This window comes from Carassius gibelio, chromosome B5 (assembly GCF_023724105.1).
Source record: "Carassius gibelio isolate Cgi1373 ecotype wild population from Czech Republic chromosome B5, carGib1.2-hapl.c, whole genome shotgun sequence".
NCBI classification, from domain to species: Eukaryota; Metazoa; Chordata; class Actinopteri; order Cypriniformes; family Cyprinidae; genus Carassius; species Carassius gibelio.
Window position 1 is genome coordinate 25,902,383 of NC_068400.1, and position 16,630 is coordinate 25,919,012.

At 39.5% G+C, this 16,630-nt stretch overlaps 2 protein-coding genes across 6 annotated transcripts in view; one reads left to right on the plus strand and one right to left on the minus strand.

Moving 5' to 3' along the window:
* LOC127958168 (multiple C2 and transmembrane domain-containing protein 1) overlaps positions 1-7,293 on the plus strand; it is a 149,027-nt gene extending 141,734 nt beyond the window's left edge. For all 4 annotated transcript variants that reach the window (XM_052556969.1, XM_052556970.1, XM_052556971.1 and 1 more), the window contains one exon: positions 5,263-7,293. In XM_052556969.1, coding sequence (XP_052412929.1) covers positions 5,263-5,334 — 72 coding nt within the window. In that variant the 3' untranslated portion in view covers positions 5,335-7,293. The remainder of the gene's footprint in view (positions 1-5,262) is intronic.
* A 1,991-nt stretch (positions 7,294-9,284) lies between these two features.
* Positions 9,285-16,630, minus strand: part of slf1 (SMC5-SMC6 complex localization factor 1) — a 28,155-nt gene continuing 20,809 nt past the window's right edge. For both annotated transcript variants that reach the window (XM_052556460.1, XM_052556459.1), the window contains one exon: positions 9,285-10,065. In XM_052556460.1, the coding sequence (XP_052412420.1) occupies positions 9,566-10,065 (500 nt within the window). In that variant the 3' untranslated portion in view covers positions 9,285-9,565. The remainder of the gene's footprint in view (positions 10,066-16,630) is intronic.

The window sequence follows — 16,630 nt, forward strand, 5'->3', positions numbered from 1 at the left end:
GAAGGTGTAGTGAAGAGCAGTCAGGTTAAATGTACACTATACACAAGTGCTGTGCTTATTCTAAGGTGTGTTTGTAAACCTCAGTACATAGAGCAGCACCTCTGTGCGTGGCCTTTTAAGTGCACTGCAGGAGACCTGTGATATATCAAACCTGCTGCGAGGTGCATATTCACTTTGAATTACTCTCCCAGTTTACACACTCTGTGTTCTTTTCATGTATCCGCCTATAGATTCCTCCGAGGATATCTTTACCTGCTGTGTGCCTGCCTCGCTGCTTTGAATAAAGCACATTCTGATATAAGGCAATACTTTGTCTCTTAAATGAGGCCAACTGGCATTACCAGCTTAACATTCTCTACCAGGTGTCTAAGACGTGTCCTATCGCATGCTTTATGGTGCCATTAGCCAATGGAGGAACTGTGTGTGTAACTGGGACGCTAGCAATTAGCACGCCAAGGGCTCCATTATGGCCTATGCAATTGCAGAGATTAAAATACAGTCACAGCATACAAACGATTCAGCTCTTAGCCAATTCATCACATGCGAAGGGCACACACTCGAGGAGAGAAGAAAAGAGGGCAAACAATAGCAAAATTTGTCTGTTTTCTGAGGACATAGTCATATATGGCCACTTTTTTTTTGCAGTTTATTTATTTATTGATTTTGTCCCCAACACATTTTGAAGCAGCTTGCAGCAGGCATGGATGTAATGTATGTAATGTTTTCAATTTAAATATTAATAAATTAATAAAATATAAAGAAAGAAAGAAAAAATCATTAAAATACTTAAAAATCATTTTGTTCCCAAATGTTTGCCAAGTTTACTATCGGTTGACTACATGTCAAAAATATAGAATGATTAACATACCAGGCTGCATTCATTAGAATAAACACAGTTTATTTTTTTTTAAAATTTGCATTAAATTTATCAAAATTATAAATCATAATGATTTTTGAAGGATCATATGACGCTGAGGACAGCTTTGCCATCACATGAATAAAAATATATTCAAATAAATGTTACTTCAAATCATAATCATATTTCAATATTTTTTTTTTTTTTTGATGAGTATAAGAGAATTTATTACAATTATTTCCAAACTTTCCAAACTTCCTAAACCTTTAAAAACTACTGTATACATGTATGTTTTTATAGCTTGGGAAAAAAAGGGATTCTTCTGGTTTAAATGGTAGAGTCTAAAGCTAGCAATGCTAAGGTCATAGGTTCAATTCCCAGAAAAAAACATGACCTCCAAAGCCCCTTTCACACTGCGATTCAGGCAAATACACGGGTAAAGTATACTGGCAATTGTTCCCGGGTTGCTAGATTTTGCACTTTCACACTGCCAGTGATGACCCGGGATATGTGCGTGCTTTCACACACAACCCGTAAAGATCCCGTAACGACACGTGACATCAGCGCGTGACGTGTAATGTACGAGTCGACAACGCTAGGCACGTTATACTTTCACTCAAACTAGTAAACGATCTCGGCGTCAGCGCAGAAAGTGAGGAACAAACTGATCTCTGCTTCATTACAGTTTGCACATATTTTTTTTGTCGCGAACGTTGATCTTCCTTCAAAACAGCCGGTAAAAGAGTCACGCGATAACGTGCGTCATCACTAAGACATGCCATTAGATCTGGCTTTTGTTCACACAGCGCTCATCCCGGGATTGAACCCGGCAATGTTACTAGGTCCCCGAAACCCGGGTTCAGTGCCGGAATCAATCCCGGGACGTGTTTGCTTTCACACAGAAGGCGACCTGGCAATTTGCTAGGTCCGACGTGCAGTGTGAAAGGGGCTCTAGTACCTTAGATCAATACATTGTAAATGTATCAAACATGATGTTCAATTATTTGTGCACCCCCTAATTAATATCCATGAGCTAAGCCTTTGATAAATTAGTGGTCTCTCCCACAGCTGTCCTAATCACTTTTTTGTATCTGAGGCGAGCGCAAGAATCTTTTCTCAGGCCTGTATTTGCTGCACCAGGGCTTTCTATTTAGAGTTTAAACAAGCAATTAGCATGCACCTTACCTCAGGAAAATAAAAAAGTTAGGAGAAACTTTCCGCAGTGCCTTTCCCTCTATATTCACCTTGACAATGGATGTGAGCTTGTCTGTGGGCGTCTGTGAGCCCTTTTTTTCTTCTACAGGAGCATTTAATGCCCATAATGCAAGGTTAGGTGTCACTGGAGATGAAGCAGGCACGGTTTCTCTGCTCCTCTATAAACAGCATAGCATAGTATCATTAAAAATGTTCAGCTTTCATTTACTTATTTATATTTGCCTGCCGCCCATGTGGCTTCAAACCCCGATCCACGCTTAGCAGCGGGACGACATGGCGTACTCGGCTGCGGCAGGTCCCGGGATGGCGCCTGACACTGCTAAACGAGGCGCTTGCGCGCTTGGCGCCCCTCTGCAAGAGCGCACTTCAAAGTGTGTTTTGTAGTGCAACTGTCAACATGGGGGAGCGGAGCGAGGGTGGAGCAGCCTTTGAGCAGCGTAAGGTCTTTACCCATCGTCTCCACGGATGTTCTCTTTGTGCTCGGCACTTGCTCCAAATTGCTATCTCACCGTAGTCATTTTTAACCCCCCTTATTCTATCTACTAAAGTTCTTATCTTTGTATTGTTCCATTTTTTTACTTTCTCCATGTGCTTCTTTGACTCTTTGACTAGTGCGCTGTGTTATCTTGGGTGGGACAGCTCTCTGTCATTAAAGCTGCAGTGCTTGTTGCACCATACAGGATGGCATAACTGTCAGCAGTTAAGAGTAATAGAGCCTCTGACGTGCCACAAACTCTCTATAGCGCTACTTTTGATTGAGCCTTTATTGTTGTTTGCCTTCATTTCTTTTCTTCCATTAGATTCACTAATGTCGATCTTCATCGCCTCACCTTGACACGTAAACTTTTGTTTACACACAGTTCAAGGGAGGCTTCTGAAGTCAGACGCGACCCTGATGTGTTTAAAGTGAATATGAAAATAATGACCCCGTTAGGGTGCAATTTAAAGCACGCTTTGAAGTCGACGAATTCCAGGCCGCTCTGAAATCCTCCAGAAATGCTCTAGATGTAGCTATGGCCCCTATTGTCAATGTGGAGTTAGTATTTATGAGGTCTGCCAGTTTTAAATTGACTACATTTTACGTTCTTTAATCAAATTAAATGTTATTATATCTGGATTAATTTAAAACAATGTATACAAAAAAAAAAAAAAAATGTTTTGTATCAACGCGAGATTTAAATAGAGAGCATAGAATTCTGTACTATACCTTTAAATTAGTTTTTTTATTAAATATTTATTTAATTATAAAAAATTTTAAATCAAATACCTTGCTGAATTTTCTGAAGGAAATTCATAATTTTATATATTAATTGTGGCCCTGAATTGGCCTTTAAAATAAAGCTCTACCAACATTTAATTTAAATTGTACAAATATTTCACAATATTACTGAGTTACTGTATGTTTCATCAAATAAATGCAATCTTGACTTCTTTCCAATGAGAGAATCCCCCCCCCCCCCACAATTTTCTATGCATCTATTTAAACCTTTGTGTCTTGATGAAAAGATGCATGCAAAACTACAAAGCAGACCAACTCGGTTTGGAGAAACTACATCAAAACCACATCAAAACTGCATCTGATGTGAGCTGAATGTGGCACAGACAAACCCAGTCTCACACCTACAAGATGGATGGCTGAGAGATGGACACACTTCTCAGTGTAGGTGGTGACTGATGTTTCTGTCGAGTTGGCAGCACATGGACCACGTTTCTTAGGGAGTCTGAGTATGACGTCAGTCAGTTTGAGGGCCAGATCTGAGGGAGAACCAGTGATCTGTCTGCTTCACTCAGAGGCACTTGACTGTTGCAGTCTTTATTTGTCTGAAAGTAAATACTAGTATGCTGACAACCTAGTGAATTTTAAGCTGACATACCTCCCCTTTCTGCTCCATTACTTAGATAGGTAGCTGCCTTTTAAGATATCCTATCTGGAATAGAACCTTATAAGTGAGTTTTTTGGAACAATCTACATAGGTTGCAACATAGCGTTGTGCAAATGGTGCACTTTATTGTCAATTGATTTAATACAAGCAATGTGAGATCAACAACTATATACTGTAATATGCATATACACAACACTCATAATCTGGTGATTGTGAGGGCTATAGATCAACTATAATGATCTACATAGAACATCATAGTTATTAATATATGTTTTTATTATACTGCTTTCTACACTTTTGAATACTCAAAAGTTTGGGGTTGGTAAATGTTTTTAAAAGCTGTCCAAGGCTCAGTTTATTTAATAAATTATACAGTAATATTGTGAAATATTATTACAATCTAAAACAGATGTTTTCTATTTTAATATATTTTCGAATATATTTGATATTTATTTTCCCCTGTGATTTCAGCAGCAATTCCTTCCAGTGTCACATGATCCTTCAAAAATCACTCTGATATGCTGATTTTATACTTGAGAAACATTTGTGACATTTGTCTAGTGTCATTTTTTATTTACATTTTTAATTGAGGGGTTTGAATAAATAAGCTTTCCATAGATTTATGGTTTATTAGGATCGGTCAACATTTGGCCAAGATACAATTATTTGAAAATCTGGAATCTGAGGGTGCAAAAAAATTTAAATACTGAGAAAATCCCCTTTGAAGTTGTCCAAATGAATTCTTAGCAATGCATATTACTAATCAAAAATTTAGTTTTGATATATTTACAGTAGGAAATTTACAAAAGATCTTCATGGAACATCATCTTTACTTTAATATCCTAATGATTTTTGGCATAAAAGAAAAATTGATAATTTCGACCAATATAATGTTTTATTAATATTATTATAATTTTTTTTGCTATTGCTAAAAATACACCCGAGTGACTTAAGACTGGTTTTGTGGTCCAGTCTCACATTTTATCTTATTATCATCAATGTTGAAAACAGTTTTATAGATTAAACTTATTTGGTTGAAATTGTGTGAATTTTGTGGAAAGTTCAAAAGAACAGCATTTATTTGAAGTTTGAAAACATTAAAAGTGTTTGAAATCGAAATGGTCTAAATTATAGCCAATATAGTGTGCCTCTCAGTCATATGTGGCTGTTAACTGGAGCCTTTAGTGTGACAGCACAGCTCTGCTCTCCATCATTGCAAGCATTGCGGTGTTTGACCAAGGCCTTCTCAGAAGCCGCTATCAATCCGCCCACCTGACCATGTGTGTGTGCTTGTGTGTGTTTTAACAGATGCAGTACCGAGAGCTGAAAGTGGAGCCCAGTCACAGCCCAAACAAAAAAAAGAAAAATAACCCAGGATAACTCCTCTTCTCGCACGGATGCTCTCCCGACGCCAAGGAGAAGGAGAGGACTGACTGGCAACCAGCCTCTTTCTGTCTTTCTTCCTCGCTCTTTTTTTGTCCCTGTTTTAGCTGCAGCATGGAGAGTTAAAGAGCGCATTGTTAATTACCATCCGTCCTTTTTTGGGGTTTATTTTTGCGGGGAGAGCGGCGAAAGCTCTTGACCCCTTTTAGAGTCAAACAGTCTGGGTTATTTGTCAGCGCTTGCCACTAACCAGACAGCTCTAAAAGCCAAGGTGTCCTTCCACAGCAGCAAACTGAGCCGCTCTAACCACAAATAGCAGGATCTGCTGATAATACACCCACCTGTGCCGACACACCTCACCTCCACAGAAGGGAAAACGATGGTAGTTAAGTTGCAGTTTGCACCCTATAATTTGCGCGGCCCGGTCACTGCCATATCTAAAGCTATCCGCAGCTGTTATCGGAGTCGACAGCTGAGCCTGTAACGGTCCGATTTATGGCTGTAGCTAAAGTGCTCGTGGAAATTACTCAAAAAAATGCCCAGTGCCAGTGAGGTTTGCGATATCGTTACGTCATTTCGATGTTCTTTTAACAGTATGAATGATGCATGCTGGGATTGTTTATTGTAAACTTTTTTGGACCAATAGTAGCCGTGGCAGTATCAGCGTTGTCCTCATACTGGGGATTAGGGAATTTACCTTGCATTTTCCCTTGCATCATTCCCTCTTCATCCTTTGCTCCTAAAGCACCGCCGAGTGCCACTCCGCTGATAAAGACGTGGGTTTTGGCCGCCAGAATTTGATGGTGTGGCGAGAGAAGCACTTCTCATTTGAAAGCGACTTCCTCTGTCATGTTCCCATGTGCTGCAACTCTGCCCTACGTTGGGCGCCAGCTCAAACTTTGATCTCTAAAGGCCAAGTGTCATTATATAGAGGGAAACCCGGCTGAAATCTTTCGAGAAATCCCAAACTTGAAGGGCGAACGTCTGTGAGTGTTTTCATTTCTGTGGATCGGCTGCTTGACGAGAGAAGTCTATAGCGTGTGGCAGGCTGCCTTAGGGCCTCCGGTGGGTACTGGAGGGTAGAGGTTTACTGACGCCGCCGCAGAGAAAAAGAGAGACGCGGGCTGCTTTCCCGGCGCTCCTGTCATTTCCTCTCGTTCACCCAGCCGCTTGTGAGGGAGGTCATGGAGGTGCTCTCGAGCGAGCAATGAAAGATCACAGCACAGGCTACATCAGAAAGGACACTAGCCCCATCCCTGTGCCTCCCTCCTGACTTCTCATTTACCGTATCGCATCTATCATATAGAAAGACCATTGATTTGTCGGAGGGATCTCCATTACAAAGACAACACAATCCCCACTGAGCAGGACACGGACGGTACTTCAGTGAAGAAACAACAACACAATGATGATTTGAGCAACAGAAAGGAACGTTTTCTAAGCCTGAATGTGTTTCTGGACTGTACGTGTTGATTTAAGTTGTTAAGTGGGTTTATTGTGAATGGTTTTTACATCCAAAAAGCTTTTTGTTTTGTAAAAGTGCACATGCTATGTTTGCAAGCAAACCAAAGTGGATCTTTCCGGGAAATTATATAGAGAGACAACTATGTAGAATGTATTTAGTGGAAAGGAAATATAGGCACTTTCATTTATACCAGATTTTTAAATAATTTAACCATTTTTGTTTTTTTGTAAATATTCCTATTGTAAAAACAAACAGAATATATGTGTTCAGAGAATATATGTGATCAGTTTATGAACCTGTTGCCTGTGATGTCATACTGCTCCCTGTGACTGGCTGGAACACAGTTGGCAGATTTGAGACAAAAACTGAAACTAAGATATGAACTACAAATAATTTGTCATTACTTTTAAAGATGTTTCCTTTTGTTTTTTATATAATTATTGCTTGCGTTCATCAATAAAAAACCAAATCTCAAGGCATGTAAACAATAATGACTTGTGCATTCCTATTTTAGTATTATTTCTGTATATTATAATAGTATATATTAATATCGTTCACGAATATTTATAGATTTTTATTTTATTTAAAGTTTTATAAGTTTGTTTTTTAATATAGCTTTATTTTTAATATAGCTTTATCCAGATTTACATCCAAGTAGCTCCTTTAAGACTAAATAGTATTTTAAAGGTCTTTTGTAGACAAACACACAGGTGTGTACGAGCTGGTTCATTCATTTCTTACACCTTCACCAGCGCTGCTATATTTGAAGCCGTTTGCTGTGAGCCAGGTTTCCCCGCCGAACACCTCACGGAGTAAGCGCTCTTCACACGCTCTCTCAGAGTGATGGAGGGACTGTGTGTTCCTCCAAAGGGGCTCCCCTGTGCTCTCAGCCTCTGCGGCCTCCCATCATTTGTTAGTCTGGCTGTTTCGGCCCTGTCTGATCCCTGCTGTTATTCAATATGACACCGTAGCATCACACGGCGTGATCCAGTACAAACGGCCGCTCTGCCAGACGCTAATAATCACAGTCACGCTGAAAGCAAGAACACTTGAGCTTGTTATTTATTAACCTCAGCATCCTCCATCGCTCTTGGGCTGTCAGGCTCAGACCATCCGCAGCGTCTTGGGTTCTAATCCCAGAGCCGGACTCTGTGATCCCCCGTCACCTCCGGAGGCTGCATTGTAGTTGATCAGGAAACGGCTCATTCTTCATGGAGGTCTTGAGTGGATTCTCTGCTTTTGTACTGGAGTCGGTTGTTTGGAGGGGAATGATTATTAACCCCACGTGGCACACATATGAGTTCCCTCCATCATCCTGGATCAGAGAGATGTGAAGCGATGTTTTACTGGCAGGGCTTGAGCTAAAGTTAGGTTTATTCATTTGGGACAAAGGCATGGGGAGCTGCAGAAGTCTAATGGACTGCAACTTACAGGTATATACGCGCAACTTCTCAAATTAATTTCTACACACCGTTTTTTTTTTTTAAAGAGTGGACCAGATAACAAAAAAAAAAAAAAAAGTGAAATCTGATTTAAAATCTTCCCAGGATGATGTTAACTGATTACATGTCATTTGGATTACGTAATCAGATTACAAAAATGAATTACTTGTAATTAGATTACAAAAATGAATTACTTGTAATTATCTTATATTTAATTTTACAATACTTGCAATAAGATTAGTTACTTTTTTACTGATTACGATTATAAATTATTCACAAAATAGTAATAAATTAATAAATTTATTTATTCTTCCTAATTATTCTTTTCCATCTTTTAACTTTTAACCTAATATATTTACTTGGCCAAGTAACACATGTTCACAGTTCTCTGACATTAATGAATGTTCACATGATGTGGAGGTAAACAAATGTTGATTGTTGTTATTTTAAAACGATTTATTTTAGTTATTATATTATAATAATTCATTTAAACTCACAAACCCCCTGCAGTTCCTTCACAAGCCGCAGTTTGGGAAACCTTTACATCTTGTGATGTTTAATTGACATTTCATGTTGTTAATAACAACAAATGGAATATATTTTCTCCATCTATTTTTATATCAATATGGTACAAAGATTATCCCATTTTCATCAACGTGATAAAGGGATTTGGTCAAATGTAATCAGATTATATTACAGTAAATTTATAACGTAATGGACTACATTACTGACTACAATTTTTGTCGTGCATTTTGGAATCAGTGACGGACTACAGTTTGTAAATAATCTACCCAGCTCTGAAAATAACTAGAATAATGTGCATAGGTGTTTCCACACTTTTGAATGGGTGTGAAAATGTTATATTTCAACTTTTTGCATTGTTCAAATTATCTTTATTTCCTTTCATTTTTCTTTATTTCTCTCTATTTTTATTTTACAATTAAAGAAATACTAGCAATTAATTAAATGAAGAAAAGTTCTTAAGAATAGACATTTTTATAAAATATTATTCAGCTTACTGTAAAAAAAACATTCAAAAATGATTTTATAGTGTTTTATAAAACATATTTTTTGCACATACAACAATCAAATAATCCCCAGATTTGAATATTAACAACCAACAAACACCATCTAAAGTGCACAATCACTACAACATGAGCGCAATGCTGTCAGGGTGATATTAATTCTTATTTCCATCCGTTCAAACCTCACTAAACACACCAGGAAACACGTTTTACTAGTAGTTTACCAAAAGGCAGAGCTTTACCACTGTCTCTACAGATAGATGCCCATTTGGTCCTTTCTAGAGCCTCTTTTAGAACTAGTCAAAATCAGAGCGTCCGGTGATCAGTGCCGCCCCCTCAGCCCGCAGGTCATCAAGCAGCTGCACGAACAGTCTGGTTTGATCCCCATGACAGCGTCTCAACGCGGGGCTCATCTGTGACCCATACTGTTCCAAACTCAACACAGTCCTCAGGTCCTCAGCCAGAGTCACGGCACGGGAATCTCCCCAGGTGGAGGCTAGCTCACCTGGACAGAGGCGGATGAGGGTGCGGCATACAGCGGGACTAAGGTGGAGAGGTGTAAGGGGGGATTTGTAGGTAGGTATGTGTTGCTCCTGGAGGTAGGAGAGGAACAGGCAGCTGAGCACCCATGAGCAGGACTCTATGAAGGGCAGATCCCGAACCTCAGAGCAGGGAGCGTCCAGAGCTTTGTCACCTTCTTCTGCACAGCGAAGGAGCTCATCACGCAGGGCCTCAAAAGACACCAGGTCCAAAGGGGTCCGGCCTTGATCGTCACACAGCTTTAGAAGAGGAGAGCCTTGAAAAGAACAAGAAAAGGACTTTACCATACAAGCTTACAACAGCACTGACCATTTGAGATGATCAGACATAGTTAAACTAACTTTGAATGGCCTGCTGGTCTCCTAACAGGGTCAAGCTGGTCTAGTTTGGTGGTTGTAGGGGGCTTTGTACACTCAGGCATGAAGACCAACTGGTTGACCATCTTATGAGCCTAAAGCTAGACCATGTTAAACTATTTAAGACCAGCAAACTTCTGAAGCTGATTTATCTGTTGTTTTTAGCAGGGTAGGGCTAGTTACATTTTGGCAAATTTACAATGTTTAGGTGACTGACGTCACATCAACACATTCAGCAACGGCTCAAAAGCAAACTGAGTCATTATTGTTCAATGTGAAAATCCAATCTGCTGAATTGTTTTAGTCTCTTAAACACACTGTCAGTCATCCGGAGTAATTAAAGCCATGCTTTTTTTAAATTAAAGCTGAAAAAATAAACAACACAGCTGTGTGAGGAGGAAGAAAGGATATTTTCCAGACACCATTAGTCTAATGTTGAGCCACAGGCTAGCATCACAGCTAACTTATGCTAACACAATTAACAGACTGCAAACTCCCGTAAGAGTCTAAATGACACCTAGAAATGGCAGGAACAGGAAATTGAACAGGAAAGATCTTCAGTGACTTAAATTCAGAAACCGCTAATATAACAATAACCCCCAACTAATATATTTAATGTAAAAACATCTTGCGAGATTGCATGCTCTTGCTAAAAATGTACTGTGGCGAAGTTGTCTCATGGTACATGGGATTTCAAAGAATGCCACGATATACAGTATGTCCAATACAAAAAAATTGCAGATGTTACTTTTCAGGGTTTTTCTGTTAGTGTGGCCTCAACCATTCACTGGCACTATTTGAAATGAATGATTTTTGCAAAGGAGTATAAAAATGTAACAGGAAATAAAAAACACTGAATTAACTGTATTCAGTTTCAGCTCTTTGCAATAACACATTTCTTAGCGATGTCTGATTTTCGCAACAGAGTTTCTAGATGCCCATATATGAATTGGTTAAATGACTTTTGCTCTCTTTTGTGACTGCAGTTAAAGTGGCTTTAATGTGGCTGAAGGTAAAGCCCATGCACACTCGTTCTTGGCATAGCAAACGCCATCAGTGTCAAGTGTGCTCTTTGTTTCCATTTAGATCTCCCCTTTTCTATGGCAAACTGCTCTCGACGATACTTGACTCTTAAACCTCGGTGCTAATGTGGCAGCCGTTCTGCTAAATCTCACACAACTCTGCTCCTCTCTTAAAAGCTTTGCCGTGCTTTCCGCTCGCTGTTGATACTCAGATGAAATCCCACTATCAAAAGATAGGATCATTATTTGCAAGTGCAAGGGAAAAAAAATACGCTGCTTTATATCACAGAATTACTTTAGACAGGGCCACGAAATAAAATCTTCTTGCCTCTGTTCTCTTTTATATTTTTTGATGGTCAATCTGTTTCAATGGAATTCTTTTGAATATTGAGCTTTCAAAACGCACAAATTATATAATAAAAATGAATATAAGCAACGTTCCAAAGTTCAGGGAATACATGAACTGATAAAAAAAATAGATAAATGTAAAGTGGTTTGGGATAAAAGCGTGTGATGCAAATCTGATACCGTCACTGTACATGGGATCATCACAGTATTTTTAATTTGTTATGAAAACCTGCTTACGCTGACAGATAACTCCTGGAACACTTTGGTAAAAAAAAAAAAAAAAGGGTTTTCAAAATCCAGTGTCAGAGCAATTGCTGGGGTCAAGGAGCTGAAGAAGACAGTAAGTCCATGAGAGCGAATGGAAGAGAATAACAACAAATTTCTTCATAACAGGTCATCACCGTGACCCCCTCCACGGATGAGAACTTGCCCAGAGCTCAAGCAAGAACTTCACAAGTTTAAGGCCAGTGTGCACTTCTCTGAATCCTTGACAGATGTGTACATTGTTGGCTTTAGGGAAAACAGTGTTGTTTGACAGGAAGAAAACACTGTTTTCCTTTCAGTGCTTACTGTAAGACTCTGAAATACAGTGACAATTCAATAAATCTGCAAATCTCTATTCTTTGTTGAAGGGAGAGGCCTTGGATTGCCTCCAGCTTCCCCCTGCTTGACGTTCTACAACTTTGATAAAAATTGGACAGAGAGAAGGCCATGTTTTATGCACGGTTAAAATGGTGCCCGAGCCTTGAAAAGGGTTGTTTTTCTTTTTTCCTGGAAGGGGAAGGGGAACACTTGCGTCCTTCACAACACACTAGACATTCACACATCTTTTTCATTGGAACCAAAATGAGCGCACACACCAAGTCATGCCTAAGTGCAAGTTCATTTTGCACTATAAGTACCATGACACCACACCGGAAGCTAATGATGAAAATACAGCATCGGTATTCAAAAAAACATTTATTAAAACTATATTGGAACATGCTGAGAATGTTTAAGCCATGATTTTACCACAGTTTTAAACCAAGTTCTTCGCTAGCCAGAAAAAAAAAAAAACTGTAAATCAATAGGTCGATCACATAGGCAATGGTGGTAGATTGCACATCTTTTAAACATGCTTTAGGAGAGCATAAAGGGTGTTTTTTTGTGTTGAGCAATGTAGCCAATCACAGACACATCTGTTGATTTCTATAACGCAATGGTCAATCAGAGACACATGTTAAGACAGAATCCACTCACTGCTGAAAACACAAGTTGTAATCCTCTGGTTACAGCATACAGTGTATACACAATGTACATGATAGATTGTTTGTGCAGTCATAGATAATAACAAAACTTTGTGAGATCATGACAGATAATTAATAGGAGAAAAGGCTGTTGGGCATATGGGCATATCCCGGCATATAGCGCTGTTTTGCTTCGAGCGTCTCAAGTTCAAGTAAAACTGAACATTAATGTTTTTATTTAAGTATTAGATTGATTCAAAATAAATATATACGTGTTGGTCCGAACAAGCTTTCGTTGTTTTTTAATTGGTAGATCTCAATGAGTTTGTCATTTGAAAAGTCGATCCCCACACAAAAATGTGGGCACCCCTGCTTTTAATAAATAATGGACACTTTTCACAAGACTGTGAAAATGCATTTAAAGGTCATCAGCATCGTAATTCCTCAAAAGTTTTTTATATCTTGATTTAAAAAAAGACGTATGTACATTTATAGCACTACACTTTGTATTACAGTATATCAACTTTGCATCAAATGACAAAAAAACTAGTTAACGCTAACACGAGGGTGTTTCTGAGGCAGCACCACATGGGAGGGATGGTAAATTTGACATGGTTCTCATTTCTGACTGCCGTTATCAGTTAATTTTATTTTCTGTTGTGGAATTCTCTCTCAATGTTTTTCCTTGTTTACTATCGTGGACTTTTTCTTTTTGCTATTTGAGCAAATGGGAAAGCAAAAAAATATTTGTGGTACTCTCCCATTCACTGCTCGTGAAGTTAACCCAACTATGATGACATCCATTGCTGAGTAACCCGGAAATGTGAAAAAGGCCCTTCCTCAATCATTTAAGCACACAATTCTCTTCGAGTTCGTTGAAGAATCTTTCTCGTTGAGAATACACCTGTCCGCCAACATCTGAATAAGGTAGCGCACTTTTTTTTTAAAACTCCGGTCCTGCTGCAGAGCTGTCAAATACCTGACAGGCCGAAAACTGGAATCTGACAAAGGCTGAGACGGGGCCCTATTCTCCCGACTGCAAATATGAGTTTGCCAGCGATTGCTGATGAATGCGAGCTACGGGCAGATCTCTCTCCCCCAGGACGGCACGATCAGCCACAACCCTTTCTTCACAATGGCCCATGAAACACACATCTGTCAGCGCTTAGCCACGCGGACGCACGTGCAGCCGCTGGAGTGGTCAGCCGGGGGTTTAGATACGACGCTGGCGCATTCGTCATGCCTAACGATTGAAGTCAGTCCAGGTAATGGCGTGATGTGTCAGATACTTTGCTCGGCAGATAAATAAAACACCTTGGGGGATTAAATGCCAACGATGGTAATTATGCCCCCTGTACAGGCGACAACAATGCAGGGGCATTCGGTCCTCGCAGACAAGCTGCTGCTGCTAACATGCATGTAAACCACACATCAGTCAGAGCAAAGCAAGCCGCCCCTTAGCCTTTAGAGGGCAGACGAAGACTAGGAATAGAAAGGTGGAGGAGGGGAGGCAGAAACAGAGCAAAAACGATTCCATCCGTTTTGTATCTACACATATTTAATCTAGACAACACCAAGCCTTAGTCTATAGGGCACACCATACACTTCTTTGTTATGCTATGAACCCACACTGATCTAACGTAAATCTGTTTGTGTGTGTCTGTGTGTGTGTGTGTGTGAAATCACATTACACTGAGCTAACAGAGATTGACCAAGACAAAAGGCCAGGCAGGCACAGATTAGGACAGATTACTGTGCATGGGGGGCACAACAGAAGCTTTTTGTAAATCTGATTCCCTGGCATCTCACTCGAGCCGCACGAGCCCCTCCTCGGTTCATGTTACAAACACAGCGTAGACCCATCGATGCCACCATGCCAGACTGATAGAGATAGGTGCCATTCATCCCACCTAGATTATCAGAGCAGCACAGTGTCGGTTATGGCACGCAGATGGAGCTCTATAAAGATTTGAGTCGGTTTCAACGATCTGGTCTCAGCCTCACACGGCATGCCAGACCACTGTCTGATGCATATTGCACATGAAAATGGCAAGAGCTGGATGAAATCACCAGTTCTGATCTCATTATCTTTTCTGACTCAAAGTGCACCAGTCCACTTTGAAAAAATGTTGTTTTGACAAGGTAATGGTGCAATGAGAACAGATCCCTTGTCCAAACTGTGCCAAATTGGTATTAACATCATAATATATAAATAATGTCATTTAATATTAACACTCTCGGTTCTATTTCTATTTTATCTGCTTGTTTTCTTTTTACTTATTAAAAAATAAATAAATAAATTGACCCTCTAACACCAGTGTTTTTCCATTCTTTCTTCTTGTTAAAAAAAACCTCTGCTACGTGTACTACGCTAGACTAACTATATATATATATCTAACTAAATATCTTATTTTATGGTATATATACAAGTTTATACATTTCCACAGCTTCTTTTTCCAGTGTTTTGCAACTACTCCTGGATAGAATGCCAGTTTAGAGAAAAGAAGTTTGTTCTGTGTTTTTATTGTGGCATGCTTTAGGCATGCTGTGACTGGCTAGATTAAAAGGACCCTTCCTGTCCAAGAATGAGCAGAAAGTACATGCCAATCGCCAATAATAAACAGTCTGGCCATGTTTGACTACATATAAACTGAAGTACTAATAAAGCTTTTAATGCGAATCTTGAGTTAAAGCAGAAAAGGAAATGTTTGCATACTCATATTATTGCTCCAAACTTCATAGCAATCTTTTATCTTTACTATCAGTGAAGTCATGCCTTTTTGTCTTGGAGCTCTGTCCGATTCATCTGAATGTGCACACTGTCTCAAAAGCCTGTGTCCTAACCACAGGTATTACACAACTAGATTGGGCTGAGTAGATTTATTAAGTAATTTAATTATCCAAACTCAAAATCCATTCAGTAGGTATTTGTTGTTCAACTTGTGGTTAAGATTTTAAACCAATGAAATGTCGGTATTGGCAGGGCTATCCAGCACGATGCCACAAAAATCACAAACCAGTACAACTGACGAAATGTCCTGCTGTGGGGGTTGTCATTACTGTGCAAGCATTCTAGTAAAAATTCCAAAGAGAGTATCTGTGCCATTTTTTAAGAAAAAGAGCATGCTGCAAGTTTGGTGGAACTCACACACACACACCAAATAGAGAGTCAAACATTCAGTATTGATCCTAACAGTGGCACAGCTGAAAGCCTGCTGAGCTCAGTGTGAGGAAGTGACTTGGTTAATTATGCATTTTAATAGGAGAAAAATTATGCAGAGGAAGCTCAAAGGCGCTCGCAATCAGAGGGAGAGAGAGACTGAAAGAAAGAGAAACAGGGATCGAGGAGAGAAGTCTGAGAAGAGAAGCTGATTAATGTATTTGGTGTGACTAGCACAAACAAACAAACAAACAGAGCATGAGGAGTTGTGTAATGACTAAATCGAGAGCTTTGCCAGAGCTTTAATCTAATGCAGTTTCAATGCAAAATGCGAGGGGGAAATACTCCTATTAATGTACACAGAGTGGAAGAAAGGAGAACAACTGCGTTTGAACTCAGCCTTATTAACAAAGACATTGAGCCATCGTTTGTCATTACAGTGCTGGAGCAACAGTGCAGAGAAGCTCTAATACTCCAATACCACAACAAAAGAAATCATGGCTCTTTTGTTACTCTGAGTTACTGTCTATACTATCAAAGACGGGTAGGAAATATAGTCCAGGAATGATTGATCTATGGTCAAATTTTGGTGGTAACAATGCTGTTGAGAGCTTCAGAAAGTCATGAGACAATGCTGGAGAAGTACATTGACATTATAGTCTTACCCAACAAGAGTGTTTGGGTAAAACATACTGTAAAGCCGTGTTTC